General features: G+C 49.3%; 1 protein-coding gene across 2 annotated transcripts in view; it reads left to right on the plus strand.

The window, feature by feature from the left end:
• Positions 1–16,087, plus strand: part of FBLN5 (fibulin 5) — an 84,348-nt gene extending 68,261 nt beyond the window's left edge. For both annotated transcript variants that reach the window (XM_068541486.1, XM_068541477.1), the window contains 4 exons: positions 2,079–2,201; positions 3,285–3,411; positions 7,006–7,201; positions 15,120–16,087. In XM_068541486.1, coding sequence (XP_068397587.1) covers positions 2,079–2,201; positions 3,285–3,411; positions 7,006–7,201; positions 15,120–15,281 — 608 coding nt within the window. In that variant the 3' untranslated portion in view covers positions 15,282–16,087. The remainder of the gene's footprint in view (positions 1–2,078; positions 2,202–3,284; positions 3,412–7,005; positions 7,202–15,119) is intronic.
• Positions 16,088–17,311: the final 1,224 nt, after the last annotated feature.

Raw genomic sequence — 17,311 nt, forward strand, 5'->3', positions numbered from 1 at the left:
GGATGGAGCCACAGCCCTTAGTAACGTCTGGGGATTGTGACCGAGATAAACTGAGCAGGTCTGTTAGGTGGAGGTGGGTGCTACCCTCTCCATCTGCACTGGGGCTAGCCCCGCTCAGGGGATTTCCCGACCCTAGGACTCCCCAGATCCACCAGTCTGAAGTCCTGAGCATGATTTACATTTAGGGAGACATTATGGCACTGTGCTGACGAGTGTAGGATCTGGAGGACCTCTGGCTGGGTTCAAATCCCAGCTTTCCTGCTTACTCAGTATCAGGAGATTTAGTTAAGTTACCTAACTTCTGTGAGCCTCCGTTTTCTCTCTGTAAGGTGTGGTTAGTAATTGCACCTCCTTCTAGGGCCGAGGTGAGGATTAAATAAAATGAGGCATGTAAAGCATCTAACCCAGGGCTTGGTACATAGCGAGCTCTCAGGAAATGACAGGTTTTACCACTGCTTCTACTAAAGGTATGAATGGAATCTACAAGTTTAACAGAAATAAGCAGGACACTCTCTGTTAGGTTGGCTGGAGCCAAGACCAGACTCTCTGAGGCTCCCGGGAAGCGGGAGGCGGGCAGGACAGAGCAGATCTGACTCACTGAGTGTGATTTTTTTTTTTTTAACATATTTATTGGAGTATAATTGCTTTACAGTGTTGTGTTAGTTTCTGCTTTATAACAAAGTGAATCAGCTATACATATATCCCCGTATCTCCTCCCTCTTGCGTCTCCCTCCCATCCTCACTATCACTTAAATTTTCAAATCAGCCTCCCAATTCTGCTGGCTCATAACCTGTCGCCCAAAGGCCCCTGGGAGAAAAGGGAAGGAGTTTTTCCCTCTCGAATGTGAGAGACATCAGGCATGTAACACCTGGAATTATCAGATGGTGGAGAAGGAGCCTCACGTGCGCTGACACCCTCTCTGGGTGATTCCAGAGAGCAATCCGAGGACATGTCACATGGGGAAAACAGAGAAAGCAAGTTTTCGGGAAACAACAAATGAAAGAAAAACATGTTTTCTTTGGCGTGCTTATCGCATGAGGCTCAAATGGGGGCTCTGTTGCCAAACGCTGTGTGTGATGAAGAGTTGGCTTTCCTGGAACGCCCGCTTCTGCATCAGCGGCCACAGTCTAAAAGTTCAGTGGCTCCCCCTTCACGTCCCCACCTCTGCGGCTGGAGAGCTGGCCCAGCGCCAGGTCCCACGTCCCAGGGATCACCTGAGGCAGGAGGGCCACCCCATGCCGCTCTAGTTTTCTCTTTCAAGGAGGTTTTTGGACACAATGAAGTTGTTTTTGTTTGGTTGGTTTTTTGTTTGCTTTTTTAAAAGACTTTTTTGATGTGGACCATTTCTAAAGGCTTTATTGAATTTGTTACAATATTGCTTCTGTTTTATGTTTTGGTTTTTTGGCCGGGAGGCATGTGGGATCTTAGCTCCCCGACCAGGGATCAAACCCGTACCCCCTGCATTGGAAGGCGAAGCCTTAACCACTGGACCACCAAGGAAGTCCCTGAAGTTTTAATATAATTCACACCGCCTGGCCTTCTGGAGATGTCCCTTTTAGTTGTGATTTTAGGAATAATATTGTTTCTCAACTTGCAGGAGATTAGAGGGGAGTTAGCACTAGTAAAGTTGCCCTTTCGGAAGACTGGGGCCAGCGAATGTTTTTAGGTCTGGGGGAAGAGCTCTGCACCCAGAAAACTCCAGCAGGCAAACAAATCTCACCTCCAGAGGTGGAGGGTGGATTCACCTATACAGCAAAAATGAGCCAGTGATGAGTAGATGTAGCTGAGCCAGAGGCAAAGGGTGTTATAAGCTTGATGGAGACAGATTTCAGCTCCATGTAGGAGAGAATTTTCTAACAATTAGAGCTGTTCAAATATCAATGGGCAGCCTTGATAGGTAGTGAGCTCCCCATCATCAGAAGTGTTCAAGAAGTGAATTGGCAACTTCTTGGCAGTAAAGCTATCCTATGTGTCAGGAGAGTGTGGAAGCTGGAATAAATAAAGCTGGAATAGCACTAAGCTCCCATCCCTGGGTAGTCTGTGATTATAAACAGCAGGTGTAACTTGTCTCCCCCAGATATGGACGAGTGCAGCTTCTCTGAGTTCCTCTGCCAACATGAGTGTGTGAACCAGCCTGGCACGTACTTCTGCTCCTGCCCAGCTGGCTACATCCTGCTGGATGACAACCGAAGCTGCCAGGGTAAGGCTGTTCAGAGGGGAGGTGTGAGGTGGGGCTGGCTCGGGGGGGGGGGGGGTTACCTGGATGCCTTTACCCGGGGAAGGTGGCACAGGTGAGGGTGTGAGTGGGTGCTGGTGACTCCCAGAGTGGCAGGCTCTGGGCAGGATGCCTGGGCTGGTGCCTTCCTGCCCTGCAATCCATCCTGTGGCCTCAGAAAGGACAAGGCCACTCTTGCTTCTGGAATGAACTCTGGAGATACAGGTGGCTGGTCATGCCTTCCCAGGCAGATCTCTGCGGCCCCTCTGAGGACTGCTCCAGACCCGACCAGGACATCTTATGGCCTGGCCCTGGTCCATGAGCAGGTTTTCTCATGGCCTCTGGAGAGAAGCCTGGTCAGTTTTTCTCTACTGACTTCCTAGAGAATGGATGCTGGAGATACCTCTCACCTCTGACTGCTGTGTCCCTCCAAGGGTCAGGACCCCAGGCTGTGAAAGGGGTGGGTCTCCTCCAGATTGGCTGTTTGAGATGATTTCCCTCCCATGCTCCACTCGCTGGGGCAAGGGGAGGAGGCTGGTAGCTGAGTAGCAGACTCATTTTCAGCTCCTTGAACCTGCCTAACCCAAACACTAAGCAAAAATTCTCCACACAGCAGTGCCGGGCAGTAGAAATATATTGTGAGCTACAAATGTGAGCCACATATGTAATTTAAAATGTCCTAGTAACATGTCCTAGTCACATTAAAACAGTAAAAAGAAACAGGTAAAATTAATTTTAAGAACATATTTTATTTATGCAATATATCCAAAATATTACCATTCCACTATGTACTCAATATAAAAATTACTGATAAGATATTTCACATTCTTTGGTTTTACTAAGTCGTCGAAATCTGGTATATAGTTTCCACTTAACAGCACATCTCGGTTTGGACTAGCCACATTTCAAGGGCTCAGTGACCACGTGTGGCCAGTGGCTGCCATATTGGCTAGCATAGCTCTATAGAAAGACCCAGCCAGCCCCCCCCCCATTCCCACCCATCTGGCCTGTGACCATCACCTTGGAGGTGCTGCCTGGCTTCAGCCTCTTGTCTACCGTGCATTTTAGACATCAACGAGTGTGAGCACAGAAACCACACGTGCATCCTGCAGCAGACTTGCTACAACTTGCAAGGGGGCTTCAAGTGCATTGACCCCATCCGCTGCGAGGAGCCTTATCTGCGGATCAGCGATAAGTAAGTCATGGCTTCCCCTGGGAAATGGGAACATGGTGAGGGGCCTGGTTCAGAAGGCTGCCAGTGTGGTGTAAAGGAGAGTGTACCTCCAGGACATTGGGAGACCTGGCCTAGTGCCTACTACACAACACACACACACACACACACACACACACACACACACTGTTCTCTACCACTCCCCCACTCATGCCAGAGCTATATGAAGATTTTCTAGAAAGCTAACCAAAAGGAGAGGCAGGGTTCATGAACCTCCTTTTCTCTTTAGTGACTTTGTTCTGGATACACAGGGTCTTTTAGAGCTGGACTTCTCAAAGGTCACGTGCACAGGAACCACCCAGGATCTTGTTAGCAGGGAGATTCTGATTCTGTGGGCCTGGGGTGATGCGAGACTCAGCCTTGCAGACAAAGCCCCCAGGTGAAACAGATGCTTCCAGTCTCCCTGGACCTTGCTGGAAGTAGTGAGGGGTTAGAGAGGTCGCTAGAGAGTTCTCAATAACCGAGGTTACCTAGCTTGCTCTAATCAAGTTTTTGATGTCACAATAGTGATTTTTAAAATTTATTTATTTATTTTTGGTTGAGTTGGGTTTTTGTTGCTGCGCGCGGGCTTTCTCTAGTGGCGGTGCGCGGGCTTCTCATTGCGGTGGCTTCTCTTGTTGCAGAGCACGGGCTCTAGGCACGCGGGCTTCAGTAGTTGCAGCACACAGGCTCAGTAGTTGTGGCACATGGGCTCAGTAGTTGTGGCTCGCAGGCTCTAGAACGCAGGCTCAGTAGTTGTGGCACGTGGGCTTAGTTGCTCTGTGGCCTCTGGGATCTTCCTGGACCAGGAATCAAACCTGCATTGGCAGGCGGATTCTTAACCACTGCACCACCAGGGAAGTCCCACAATAGTGATTTTACAAAGTCACCAGATGGCAAATATTAGCGTTGAGGAGAGAAAAAAATTGAAGACAACCTCTACAAGGTGAATGCCCTAGGACAGTGTTTTTCTGCCCCTGGTGTATTAGGAATTCCTTTTCCTTCTCTTTAGCTCCTATTTAACCATCTGAGTTCCTCCTCAGCCCACGTGCACGTGCGTGCACACACACACACACTCACATGCACACATGCAGGGGTGTCTTCTGCCCTTCTCTCTTCCAGTCAAACGCCCTGAGCATCGCCCAGCCCTCCCACTGGAGACAAAGAGATGAATGGACGTGCCTATCATTCATGCCCTCTAGGGATGCAGTTTCTAAGAGAAATCCACAGCTTACCAGTGTGCTTCCTGCTCTGATCAAAAGCTGGACAGAAGAGGACAAAGCAGGGACAGGCTGGTCCCTTAGAGACGTCTTCACTTGTTGCTAAGAGCTGTGCTTCTAAGTAGCCTTTAGAATAGGGTTCTTTGATTTCTGGTTCCAGGGCCCTTTGGAGCAGAGCAGAGCTTCAGGCTGCCCTCATCAGCTCCCATTCCTGGTTCTCCCTGGGTTTCTCCAGGCCACTCTTGTCTGTGGTGGGGACCTGACCCGGTGCAGCTTGCAGCACTGAGCTGGTGTTACTGGCGAGGTCCCCAACTAGCCACTGAGAACGCTGGGAGACTCCCTGTCTCCAGGCCCCATTCCAGTTTCACTCCAGCCACCCCCATCCAGCTCATTTCCTCGTTCAGGTGTCCTGCACTCCTGCCAACCTGAACAGGACCTGCTCTCACCTTCACCCATGCCGCAGAATGTCCAGCCTTCTGGCTTCCATGCGCACATTTTCTGTCATATGGAAGGCATTCCTGCCATTGCCACATGGACAGATTTGCCCCATCTTTCAGATCTGAGCTCCAGTGTCACCTCTCCCAGCTATCTGTGATCCTCTTCAGCTAGGAGCCATCTCTCCCTCCTCCAAGCTTCTTTTAGGAAACAATTCTTTTCTGTGTGACACGTGACATTTTAATGCAGCCATTTTGGCACCCGGGACATTTTGACTTGGATATTTTGATGGAGCCTTAAAAAACAAAACTTTAAAAATTCTTTTTATACATTCGCTTATGAAATGTTAGTTGAGCTCCTGTTCTGTGCCACATCTGCTCCCAGGTGCTGTGGTGTTTGCTCTTATGCTAGTGGAGGAGAAGACAGTAAACAAATTGTCATATAATCAATCCATGATCATAGATGGTAATAGGGGCTGTGAACAGGAAGAACAGAAATTTACAAAATAAAAGACTAGGCTGGACCTGGTCTAGCCTGGGGAATCTGAAGGCCCCTCCGAGGAAATGACCCTTGGGCTGGAATGGAAAGGTGAGTCGATGTTAACAGAGGTGGATGAGCAAAGGGAACAGTGTGTGCAAAGACTGTGAGACAAGAGCGACCTTGATGTCTTCAGGGACCGGAAGAAACTGCAGCCTCATGAATGACATGGACGGTGACCCAAGAGGAGGTTAGAGAAACTGACAGAGACCAGACCCCATGAGGTTTTAGAGGCTAAAATGGGTGTGTCGTTTTTGTCCAAGTTGCGATGGGTGCCACCGTAGAACCTTGAAGTAGGATAGAGACATAATCTGATTTATGTTCCACAAGGGGCACTCTGCCTGTGGTGTAACAGACTGGAGTGGGGGCGCCCTCTACTCCATCACAGGAGGCCGTCACAGAGGTCCAGGTGAGACAGTGAGTGAGACAGTGCACTGACAGTGGAGATGGAGTGGTTGGATTTGGACTACATTTTAGAAGTAGAACTGCTAGGTTTTGAAGATAGATTGGAAGTTAGGGAAAGTGACAGAAGCACAGCAAGGCTTACTCCCAGTTTTGGCCACCAAGGCATAGATCAACAGATGTTCTCATCTTGTTATGCACTCTGACCCCCTAGGGGGTGTCTCAGGGATGAGGTGAGAGATGGGGGTGCTTACGGATAAATCAAGGGGTGTCTATAACAGGCATACCTTGGTAATGAGTCAACTTCATACTATGATAATGCTATTACTAGTGTTTCAAATTAGATGCTTTGTATTAGAGATATTTGTGTCTGTGATTTATTTCACCTGTTAGAGAGTGAATTTAAGATCAGGATCTTATTTATTGTTGCAATTAATATCCTAACATCTTAAAGTCATGTCCTAATATTGTATCTTATACATAGTGAGTTCTGAGTGCTTGTTTAGAGAAAGAAAATATTGAATTATATTCCACACAGACTGGGGTAAGTGCAATAGAAAATGTAGAGGGACCACTCAAGACCTGTCAGTCTAATGTACTTTCTCACTTTTAAAATCTCTCAGTGAGTATGCATGGCTGGGGAAGTGAAGGCCTATGCAGCACATTTTTCTGACTAAATATGTGACAAATGTGAAGTGCATTAGAGGATGTCCCCAGTGTTCTGAAAACCAGACATCTCAGGTTTATGCTCTAGTAGCAAGAATAGCTGACTGGCCAGAACAGGCCATTCTCTAGGAAACAGGGAGCTCACCTACATGCTAGAGAGCTTTTAGACCGGAGCTGGGAGTAGAGAGCCTCTACAGTTACAGCATTTGGATGGTAAAAATGCGGTGGCCTCCTTTTCAGTGTTTTAAACAAGGAAGTAGGTACATCCAGCATCTGGAAAGGATTTCCCGAGTTCTCACATGATTTCCCTTTCCGACAGCCGCTGTATGTGTCCCGCTGAGAATCCTGGCTGCAGAGACCAGCCCTTCACCATCTTGTACCGGGATATGGACGTGGTGTCTGGACGCTCTGTTCCTGCTGATATCTTCCAAATGCAAGCAACGACCCGCTACCCCGGGGCTTATTACATTTTCCAGATCAAGTCTGGGAATGAGGGCAGAGAATTCTATATGCGGGTAAGAGGGGGTGCTGAGTGATGGTCACCATCTTCAACAAGGTGTTCTGTTGTCTAGCCTGGAGCATGCTTCTAGAAATAGGCCAGAGTGGAGCCAGGAGGGGCAGGTGTAAAGACAGGAGAGGGAAGTGAATGCGAGTCAGGACTCCAATGTCCTGGTTCCTCTCACTTTCTGTGTGGTCTTGCGAAAGTTGCTTCTCCTCTGTGAGCCTCAGAATCCTCAACTGCAATGAGAAATCAGGCCAAGATGCAATTGTAGGTCTCTTTCCTCCTGAATTCTTCTTTTTTTTTTTTTTTAACCATTTAAAAAAAAATTGTAGTATGGTTAATTTACAATGTTGTGTTAGTTTCAGGTGTACAGCAAAGTGATTCAGTTATATTTATATAGATATATCTATACCTGTATCTGTATCTATCTACATATGTATATTCTTCTTCAGATTCCTCCTGCAATCCTGTGGGAGAGGAATTCACATATCCATCTTTTCCATCCACTCATTTGACAAATACTCATCAAGTACCTACTATAGACTTCTAGAAACTAGAAGGACTTCTAGTGAACAAAACAGTCCTGAATCCCTGCTCTCATGGCACATACATGGCAGTGAACTTAAAGGCATTCCTCACAGAAGTGGGCTCTAACCTGCGTTGTCCAACACAGTAGCCGCGTGGCTCTTTAAATTTAAACTAATGAAAATGAAGTAAATTAAAAATTAGGTTCTTCTGTTGCACTATCCACATTTCAAGGGCTCAGTAGCCACACGTGGCTGCTGTATTAGCTCAGATATAGAATAATTCTGTCATCATAGAAAGTTTGATTGGACAGCACCAGCTTATCCGTATCGGGAAAAAAAGTTAGAGCACACATCCTAAAATATATTTGCTTCTCTGTAAATTACATACACCCAATACTGTACCATTTCTATTATTGAGCTTCATCTCCTGCAACCTCCGGGGTGATCACCTGTCTTTAGAGCCCCCTGGCTTAGAGCGATGTTTTTCACATTTCAGTGTGAATTTGGGTACTTGTTGAAAAAATGAATTCCAGAGCGTCCTCTCTAGAGAATCTATTTCAGAAGATGGTGGCTAAGGCCTAGTGTATCAGTTTCCAGTGGCTGCTGTAACAGATTGCCATTAACTTGGTGGCTTAAGACAACAGAAATTTATTCTGGAAGCCAAAAGTCTGAAATCATTCTCACTGCCCTGGAATCAAGATGTCAGCAGGGCCATGCTCCTTCTGGAGGCTCCAGGGGAGGATCCACTCCTTATCTCTTCCAGTTTCTGGTGACTGCCAGCATTTCTTGGCTTGTGACCACATCACTCACTCCAATCTCTGCATCCTTTGTCACGTTGTGACTGAGCCTCCTCCTCTTCTGTGGGTATCAAATCTCCCTCTGTCTCTTCGAATTGACACGTGATTGGATTTAGGGCCTATCCAGGTAATCCAGGATAATCTCCCCATGTCCAGATCCTTAACTTAATCATGTCTGCAAAGATCCCTTTTCCTTATAAGGTAACATTTACAGGTTCCAGGGATTAAGACCTGATACTTTTGGGGGCCATGATTCAGCCTAGGAATCTGCATTACTAACGAATACAGTATGTGGTCTTCCGGGGTCGCTGTGGGGCGTTATACTCAGAAGTTTACACACTTTCATGGGACACAGCCCACTGGCCTGTGAGGGAACCACATACCTGAGCTCTTTCCCTGCCCTCTCCCCAGCCCCTGGCAGAATCTTCCAGTCCTTGCCTCTGGTGCTGGGACTGTCTGAAAACAGAGAGGTCTCAGAAGCAGGATTAGAACAGATTAGAAAAGGCCCCAGGAGTTGGTATCGGGCCTGTTTCCTCACTAATACGTTTTTGGCAAGACCCTACAGGGCTGGGTCATGTGTGATAACACACCTGCAGACCCAGCCTCTGTAGATCAGTGTAGTGAGGTCAAGGGCTTTGGGAGAAGATGGAATGAGTTGAGGGTAGGGGAACTTCTCAAGATGAAAAAGTTGAGCTGCGCCTCTGTCAGTCCTTTCTCCAAACCCGTAAGCCATGGCCACCCAGCACAGCCCACCTGCCTGAGCCTCTGGGGGCTTTCCACCCACCGACGCACCCCCACACCCCCCCCCGAGCATAAGCCTAGCCCACCAGGATTCTCCAATCTGGCCTCTGTCATCTGTACAGACACAGCGGGTCCCAATCACAGGGCACAGAGATGCCCCTCTTGGGGATTTAAAATACCATCACCCACATTACCTGCTTCAGGTTACCCCCCTCCCCCACCCAGCAGACTAGAAGATCTGCAGGAAGCGGCCTTGTCTTGGCAAGATTTCACTCCCAGGTCACCACCTCCTAAAATCCCCTAGACCCAAATGTTCCCTGTGAGGCTGACTTGTAAGAGCTACCCCGCAATGGTGGGGTGGGGGTGGGGGGCGGTGGGAGGGGTGGGAAGAAGACTGTCTTCTTCTACAGGTGGAGTGAACACGTGGGAGGGCCCCTTCCTGGGAGCTTCCTCTAGTGCCTGGATTGTCACAGCGACTAGGGGACCCTTGAAACTCACAAAACTTTGAGCTGTATGTGGTTTGCTCTCTCTCTGAGAACATTGAGAAGAGCTCTAATTCTTTAGTATTTATTCAGATGAGGATGTCAGGACACGAAGGGGATGAGGGAACATAGACCTGCCCTGGGAATGGCTGAAGGAACTTAGGGATGGGGAGGTGGATCCTGGCTGGAAAGATCTCGAAGGCTGCCCCTGGGAAGAGAAAACAGGCTCGGTGTAGGGGCCCTGTGAAGCCACAGGGCATGGGGCCAGGAAGACAGAAATCTGTTGGAGGAAGCAGGGCTTTCCCTTTCCAAGCTGTGCAAAGCTGCAGTGCCCTCCTCAGGAGGCCCCACGGAGTCATTCCAATGTCGGCTCTGGAGACAGGCTGACCTGCCTCGTTGGCATTCTATAACTTACCAACCGTATGACCTTGGGCAGGTTACCTAACTTCTCTGAGCCTCAGTTTCCTCATCTGTAAAGAGGGGATAATGACAGTATCTACTTTAGGATTGGATGAGATCATCTACTTAGCGCAGTGCCTGGAGCACAGAACGGCTGTTTTTATCAAACCAGCAGGATGGAACATTCAATAACTTTCTTTTTCTCACTCTGCGGTCTTGAACCTGCACACACCTGGATGAGCTCTCAGGTGGGTCCCATCAGATTCGCAGGCACTTTCAGTTACTATTGAATTGTCTTTTTTCCCATATCAGAAGTCCCAGCTGCTTTACGTGGAAACTTCAACTGCCCAGTCTCTCCTTCAGTGTAAAGTTCCACCCCGCCCCCCCCAACCCCCGCCAGCTTGGCCTCTGTACTGCCTTCCTCTTCCCCTCCCCCCACTGACCGTGCTGCTCTGGCTCCTCCTCCAGGGTTTTGGGGATACAGATGGTGGAAGGGGAGTGGTTAGGAGGGATGGGGTCTTACTCGATTGTTGCCATTGTAGGCAGGCCTTCTTGCTGTCTCTGGGGCAGAGCCCAAATGCTCTTGCTTTCATGGGATGCTTTGTGGGTTCTTTGGAGATTTCCCTGAGGACTGACTTTGCACTGACCATTCCCAGATGTGGGCGAGAGCCTCTAGTTGGCCGCTTGTCACCGCAAACCTCTCTCTCAGAAAGTCTGTGTGTGTGGGTGTTGCCTCACCCTGGCGGGCAGACCTTACACTGGGCCTTCAGGACACCCGCAGCCAGCTCCCCTGCAGCCCCGTCTCCTCCCCGTGGTGCAGGGCAGCTCTGGGGCTCTCTTCCCTAGACTTCTCCAGGAAAGTCCGGTGCTGCTCTCTGCTTCCTTTCATGTCAAGGGACCCACAGTGAAAGCCCCTCTTGCTTGATTTTGGGGCTGGTAAGTGTGTTTAGTACACTTACATCGTATAACAACAGCAACAGGAACTACACAGACAGCACTGGCAGCAAATCCTGTACGGTGTGGACATACGCCAAGTACTTTCCATGTGTCACTCCTTTCATCTTCACCACAATCCTGTGCTCTGGGGCCTGCTTGACCTTCCCGACTTTACAGATGAGAGCGCTGGGGCACAGAGAGGCGAAGTAACTTGCCGGATCTCACAGCCTGGAAGCCCCAGAGCAGGATTCGAACCCAGGCAGTCTGCCACCAGTATCTGTACATACTCTCACATTTCTCTTTAGGATGCAGGGTATTTTCACCTACTTTTCTAGCTTTGGGGTCTCAGCCGAGATTGAGATAACAAGAAAAGTCTACCTTAACATCTAATCACAATAGAAAGTGTCCAATAAGCATTAGTTATGATTGTATCGATAGCGTCGTTTCTGCTGCTGCTGCTACTGTTGTTAAGAGTTTGTGGGCTGCTGGGCCCTGGGGAGGTCAGAGATGCTCAAGGGACTACAGCATCCCATGAGGGGTGGGGCTTGATGGCTCTTCAGGCTCTGCCACCCTGAGAGTCACTGACTGTATTACGAGCACCTGGGAAGAGCTTCATTTTACACAGCAGGCAAGCCACATGCATACCAACCCACACATGCATGCACACGTGTGCACACACACACACACAGGTATGCACAGCCACACCCACCAAATGCACACTCACTCATGCACACACACTCTCTCATGCACACACACACTCACATGCACACACTTGCTTGTATGCATAGGTACAGGTATGCACACGTGTGCACACACTCACGTGCACACAAATGCACAGGTGCATACGCAGGCACATGTCCCTTTCATGAGCCCCGTTGGCAATCTGTCTCACACTGAGCCCTGGACGGAGGACTGGTGATTGGCTTTGGCCAGGTGACTTAGGGACACAAGTAGGGCCAGAAGAAGGAGCACGGTCACAGGGTACAGACTGTGGCCAAGTGCACGGGGATCACGTGGCCGGGCCAAGGGAAGCTGACTTGCTGTGGCCCGGCTGCTTGCCCCGTGTCAGACAATGCCATCCCGTGAGTTGACTCAGAACAGACCCGAGCGTGTGTAGGAGCAGGGCCACGAAGACAGACAGCCAGACAGCGGGTGGGCTGTTTGTAAGCTACTCCCATGCGGGCAGCTTCACAGGCATTCAGTCACTCACTCCTTCTTCTGTCATGGAGGTTAATTCAGCACCGCTGCATATGCAGCTCTGAGTCAGGCATTGAGAGTGTAGGGACAAACAGGATGTGCCTCTGCCCCCAGGAATCCACACTATGGTAGGGAGGGGAAAACAACCAGGCAAACATTTACAGTGCAAAGGAGTGATTCTCAACTAGAGTAAGTGCCATGGGACGTCAGGAAACTGAGAGATACTTGAGACCTTATCGTACAGCTTCGTGGCTAGAAGCTTGATTTTTGGAGTCAGATGCTCTAGTACCATGTGCTAGTGTACTTAACCTACTTACTTTGTAGGGTTATGAGGATTAAATAAGGGATGTATGCAAGGTCATAACCAAATGCCTAGTATCAACCACCATCACCGTCACCATCCTCATTTTGTACCAGTGACCACCAAGTCCACCAATGACGAGAGCCTCTTGGGAGGCCTATTTCATTAATGCCCTGGCTCTGCCCTAAAAGCCCAGTGAAGAGTGGAGATGTCGGTCCTTAGCTCTCTTGGCAGGCACCTGAGTCCTCCGTGTGCTTGTGGGCAGGCCTTTCTCAGGCTGCTGTAGATCTGACCCTGGTGGGGATCAGACTGTCTGAGCTCTAAGATTACTTCCAAATAGGAGAGGCAACGATGCTGTCACACTCTGGAGACATTTACAAGGACAGAAAGGGATAACTGGGAAGTTTCCAGCTGTTCCATTCCCCGTCCCAGCCTCTGCAGCTCTCCCTCCAGAGGCCTGCCGTCAGCTCAGGGTCCTCAGCTCCTGGCCTTTGTTCATGCAAACAGCGAAAGCTGGTGAGATATTTGTATATGTAAATGTCCTGGGCATTTCCCCGTTTGGCTGTACCCTCTGAAGTCCTGGCCCAGGGCTCCGAGGTTTTGCAAGAGTTGACAAGGAAGTGCTAGCGATCCTCTGCATGAGAGGGTGTCAATTGCGCAGATGCTGACGGGAATGGAGGGAGCTGATGCCAAGAGGAAATGGCCTGGCTGTAAAGCTGCTGATAGCCCAGAGGACAGGGGAGGTCCCACCCCCTGGGTGGCACCTGTCTGCCTGCCCCACCCTTGTCCTACCTGTGGCAGCTCTTGGCGATGTCCAGAACTTTATGGGGAGCCCTCCCTTCAAGGAGACAGATAAGATGCCTGGCGTGGCTTTAAACAAGCCAAGTTTCTTGATTTTGCAGAGCTTGTTGCTTTCAGTTTCTGGGCACAGCATTGGACTCTGCAGCTTGTAGGAAGTGATTATCCAGCATGCCCTGTTCCCTTGTGCTATTTCCTTTCCAGGGACCCACTCTCTGGCCGTTACACTGACCCCCGAGCATCTGTCCTTCAGGGCAGTGCTAGGAAGAAGTAAAACACACATCAGTCTTTTCTGATAATTGTTGTGCAGTAAAAAAGGCCTGGGGTTTGGGGTCAGACAAAAGCACCGGAATGGTATCCCTTGTCTCTGCCCCTGACTGGTCTAGTGACCCTAAGCAATGACTTAACTCATGGCGCCTCAGTTCACAAGGAACAGTGAAAAAAAGAAATAATGAGACATACCTTTAGTATGGCAGTTAGGTTCCCCAGCCTGGGTCCTGTGCTTTTAGATGAGCACCTTTCAATTGTTAATGTCGCATGAATCACCTGCAGGTTGTGTTAAGCTCCAGATTCTGGCTCAGTAGGTCCTAGGGGGGCCTGGGAGCCTGCATTTCTCATAAGCACCCTGATGATGCTGACGCTGCTGGTCCAGGGACCACACTTTGAGTAGCCAGGACTCTCAGAGCTTTTACGGGGATTAAATAAGCACATACACATAAAAGTGGCCGGAAGAGCGCCTCACACATGGCGGAAGCTCAATTATGTCAGTCCTCTCTCCTTACCTCCTTGAAAGCTTTAGAAAAAGATTCAGAGGAGGAAGAAAGCTCACATGAAGTTATCAGGACCACAGCGATAGGGTCACAGAGTGGTGAAGCTGTAGGTGAGTGCAGAGTGCCCAGCTGGGACCTGCAGCAGGGGCTCCGCTCAGAACCACCTGGAGGCTGGTAAACAAGTCACACTTCTCCGGGCATCATCGAAAAATCCACTGAAGCAGAAAATCTTGGAATTGGCCCCTGGAATTGTTAGTTTAAAAAGTGTCCCAGGTGCTTTGGAGCTGTTTACTCGGGAACTACTGATCTGGTACAAACCCTCATTTTAGAGAGGAGGCACAGAGACGTGAAGTGACAGCCCTGAGTCACGTAGTTAGTTTGGACAATTATTCATTCTTTCACTCAAGATACAGTCACTGAACACTTACCACATGCTAGACACCATGCTGGGTGCTGGGGGGGGCGGTTCAGGGGTGGAAAACCTGCCCCCGGTCCTTGCTCTTACAGAGTTCGTAGTCTAGTGTGGACCAAGTAAATAGGGTGGACGATGGCACACGGTAACGAATACCTTCCTTCCTGGGCGAAGTAGAGGGTGCCCTGGCAGAGGGTCATAGGGACCTGAATTAGACTGGGGAAAGCACAGAAGCTCCTCCGAGGAGGTGATAGTTCAGGTGAGACCTGAAGGGCCAGCAGGGAGAAGCCAGGAGGAGCACGCTCAGAGGCGGGGGGAGAGCGTGGCATGGAGGAGTGGCTGTCCGCCAGCAGTGGGCAAGGAGGAGCGCCCCGACTGGGGCTGCAGAGGCCGGCTGTGGCCAGACCGCCTGGCCTTCTGCTTTGGTGACTGTCCCAGGGGCCACGTCTCCTGACGGACAGCTTTCCTCACCCTCTCTGCCGTTGTTCAACAGCTTCTGGGGTCAAGCTCACCCTGGTTCCTTAAGCCAGTCAGACTTTTCTCTAACTGGTATCCCCGGTTCCGTCCACAGCAAACAGGCCCCATCAGTGCCACCCTGGTGATGACACGCCCCATCAAAGGGCCCCGGGACGTACAGCTGGACTTGGAAATGATCACCGTCAACACCGTCATCAACTTCAGAGGCAGCTCCGTGATCCGACTGCGGATATACGTGTCTCAGTACCCATTCTGAGCCCTGGGCTGGAGCCTCTGACACTGCCTCTCAACAGCACCAAGGGACAGGAGAAGCAAAGAAACCAGAGAGAGAATGAGAGCGAGAAAGACGTGACGCCCTTCCTGCTGAACGTCTCCTGGGGAGTCAGCCCCGAGTCCCGACCACGCCTGTATTATTATAAACCCCATCACTTTGAAGGACATGCTTCCCCAGTTGCTATGACACAGTTATCAAAAAGCTTTATCATTGGCACCCTAACCTGAGATCGACGGTGATTTTTCAAGGCCTTCAGTTTATTTCCATATTTTTCAAAGAAAATAGATTAGGTTGGCTGGGGTCTGAGTGCACGTTCAAAAACTGTGAACCGCTTCCTCGCACCTCCTCCAGGCCTTCTTTCTATCTCTCGCTGATTGCTTCTTTGCCAAGGCCCAAAATGCTCCTGGGGATGCTGGGTGTAGCTAGCTTGCTTCTTGCATGTACAGAGAAGGCTATGGAAAGAAACCACAGCAGGATCTAAGGGTTTTTAAAGAGTCTATTTCAAAGCCATGTCTGGTATTTTCAGCCATAAAAGAAGTTTTAGTTGTCCTTAAATCTGTATAACTGTTTAATCTTTTCTTGTTCATTTGAGTATTTTTTTTTTTAATCCGCGGTAGAATTCCTTCAAAAGACCTTAAGGCACATGTTCTGTTCTGTCTTCCCAAACCCAGTCTCCTCTCCATTTTAGCCCAACGTTTTGAGGACCCCTTCATCATGCTTTTTTAAGAATTTTTACACAACTGGGTTGGAAGGCAGAGGTCTCCAAACTGATTAAATATTTGAAGAGATCTTGTGTTTGGTTCATTCTGACATCGTAGATCATTCAGCCTTTGGGGTTGGTTCTCGTTCTCTTTAGTTTATTGTGTACTGGCTTGAAAAGCTCTCCGGAGAGTGAGATCATCGTTAACAACATGATAAGGAGTGAGGGTGGGGAGAGAAATGGTGGTGGAGGAGGGAGGGGAATGCATCAAGCCTGAAATCTTATTCCGTTCAATTGGAAGACAACAAACAATCCCCCTTGATGTAGATTATTTCCAGGTACTTTTCCAGAATAGGAATGTATCAAGTTACTTTAAATCAGTGGCCCTTATTCCTGACTGCATAGTAGATAACCAGTGGAGCTTTCTAGAAAAAAACCTGACTTCCTGGGCCTCACCCCCAGAGATTCTGATTTAGTCGGTCTTAGGTAGGGCCCAGGCATGGGGAAACTTAAAACCTTTAATAAATAGGTGGAGTTGAGAGCTCATTGCATAAAGAGAGGGAGACAAATGTGGCCCAAGCCCTGGTCACCTTGCCCTCAACATCTTTTCTTACTTGTAGGGTTCATTTTTCTTTTCCTGGTCAGGGACCTGAATTCCCTTCAATCTTGGTACCCCAGGCAGGGACAAAGAGAGTCAACAGTGCAAGTCACAGATGGGAGAACAGGTGGGGACAGCTACCTTTGTGTCCCATCCCAGGAGTCAACCCTGTTACCGAGTGCAAGGTCGTACTGCTTGCTGCACGACAGGCCAATCAATTGAGCAACTAATTGTTGAGGCAAGGAATAGCAACTTTATTTGGAAAGCCAGCAGACTGAGAAGACGGTGGATTCATGTCCGAAAGAACCATCTTGCCCGAGTTAGACCTCAGGCTTCTTTTATACTAAAAGGGGAAGGAGTAAAGTCAAACATTTCCTGGTTCCGGTCAGCCTCCAGAGGGGATATATTAATTCTTCCTTCCTAAAACAAAGCTCTTCCAAACCATTTCCCACTGTGCCCTCTCCGTCAGGTTCAAGTGATATTAACAGTAACACCAGCAACAAATTAACAACACACCGCCCCAGTTTCATAGCTCAGAAGAGAAAGGACAGTTTCCTACAGATTTGCCAGTGTGCGGGCCCAGATCCACAGAGCAGAGAGCAGAGGTGGCCCTGAGCCCTGGGCTCCCCCTGGGTGGGGAGGCTTAGGTGTCAGGACTGGGTGTGGAGTTAGAATGCTGAAGGCTTATGTGAGCTCTGCACCGAGCTGCTCCGA

This window comes from Eschrichtius robustus, chromosome 1 (genome assembly GCF_028021215.1).
Source record: "Eschrichtius robustus isolate mEscRob2 chromosome 1, mEscRob2.pri, whole genome shotgun sequence".
Lineage (NCBI taxonomy): Eukaryota > Metazoa > Chordata > Mammalia > Artiodactyla > Eschrichtiidae > Eschrichtius > Eschrichtius robustus.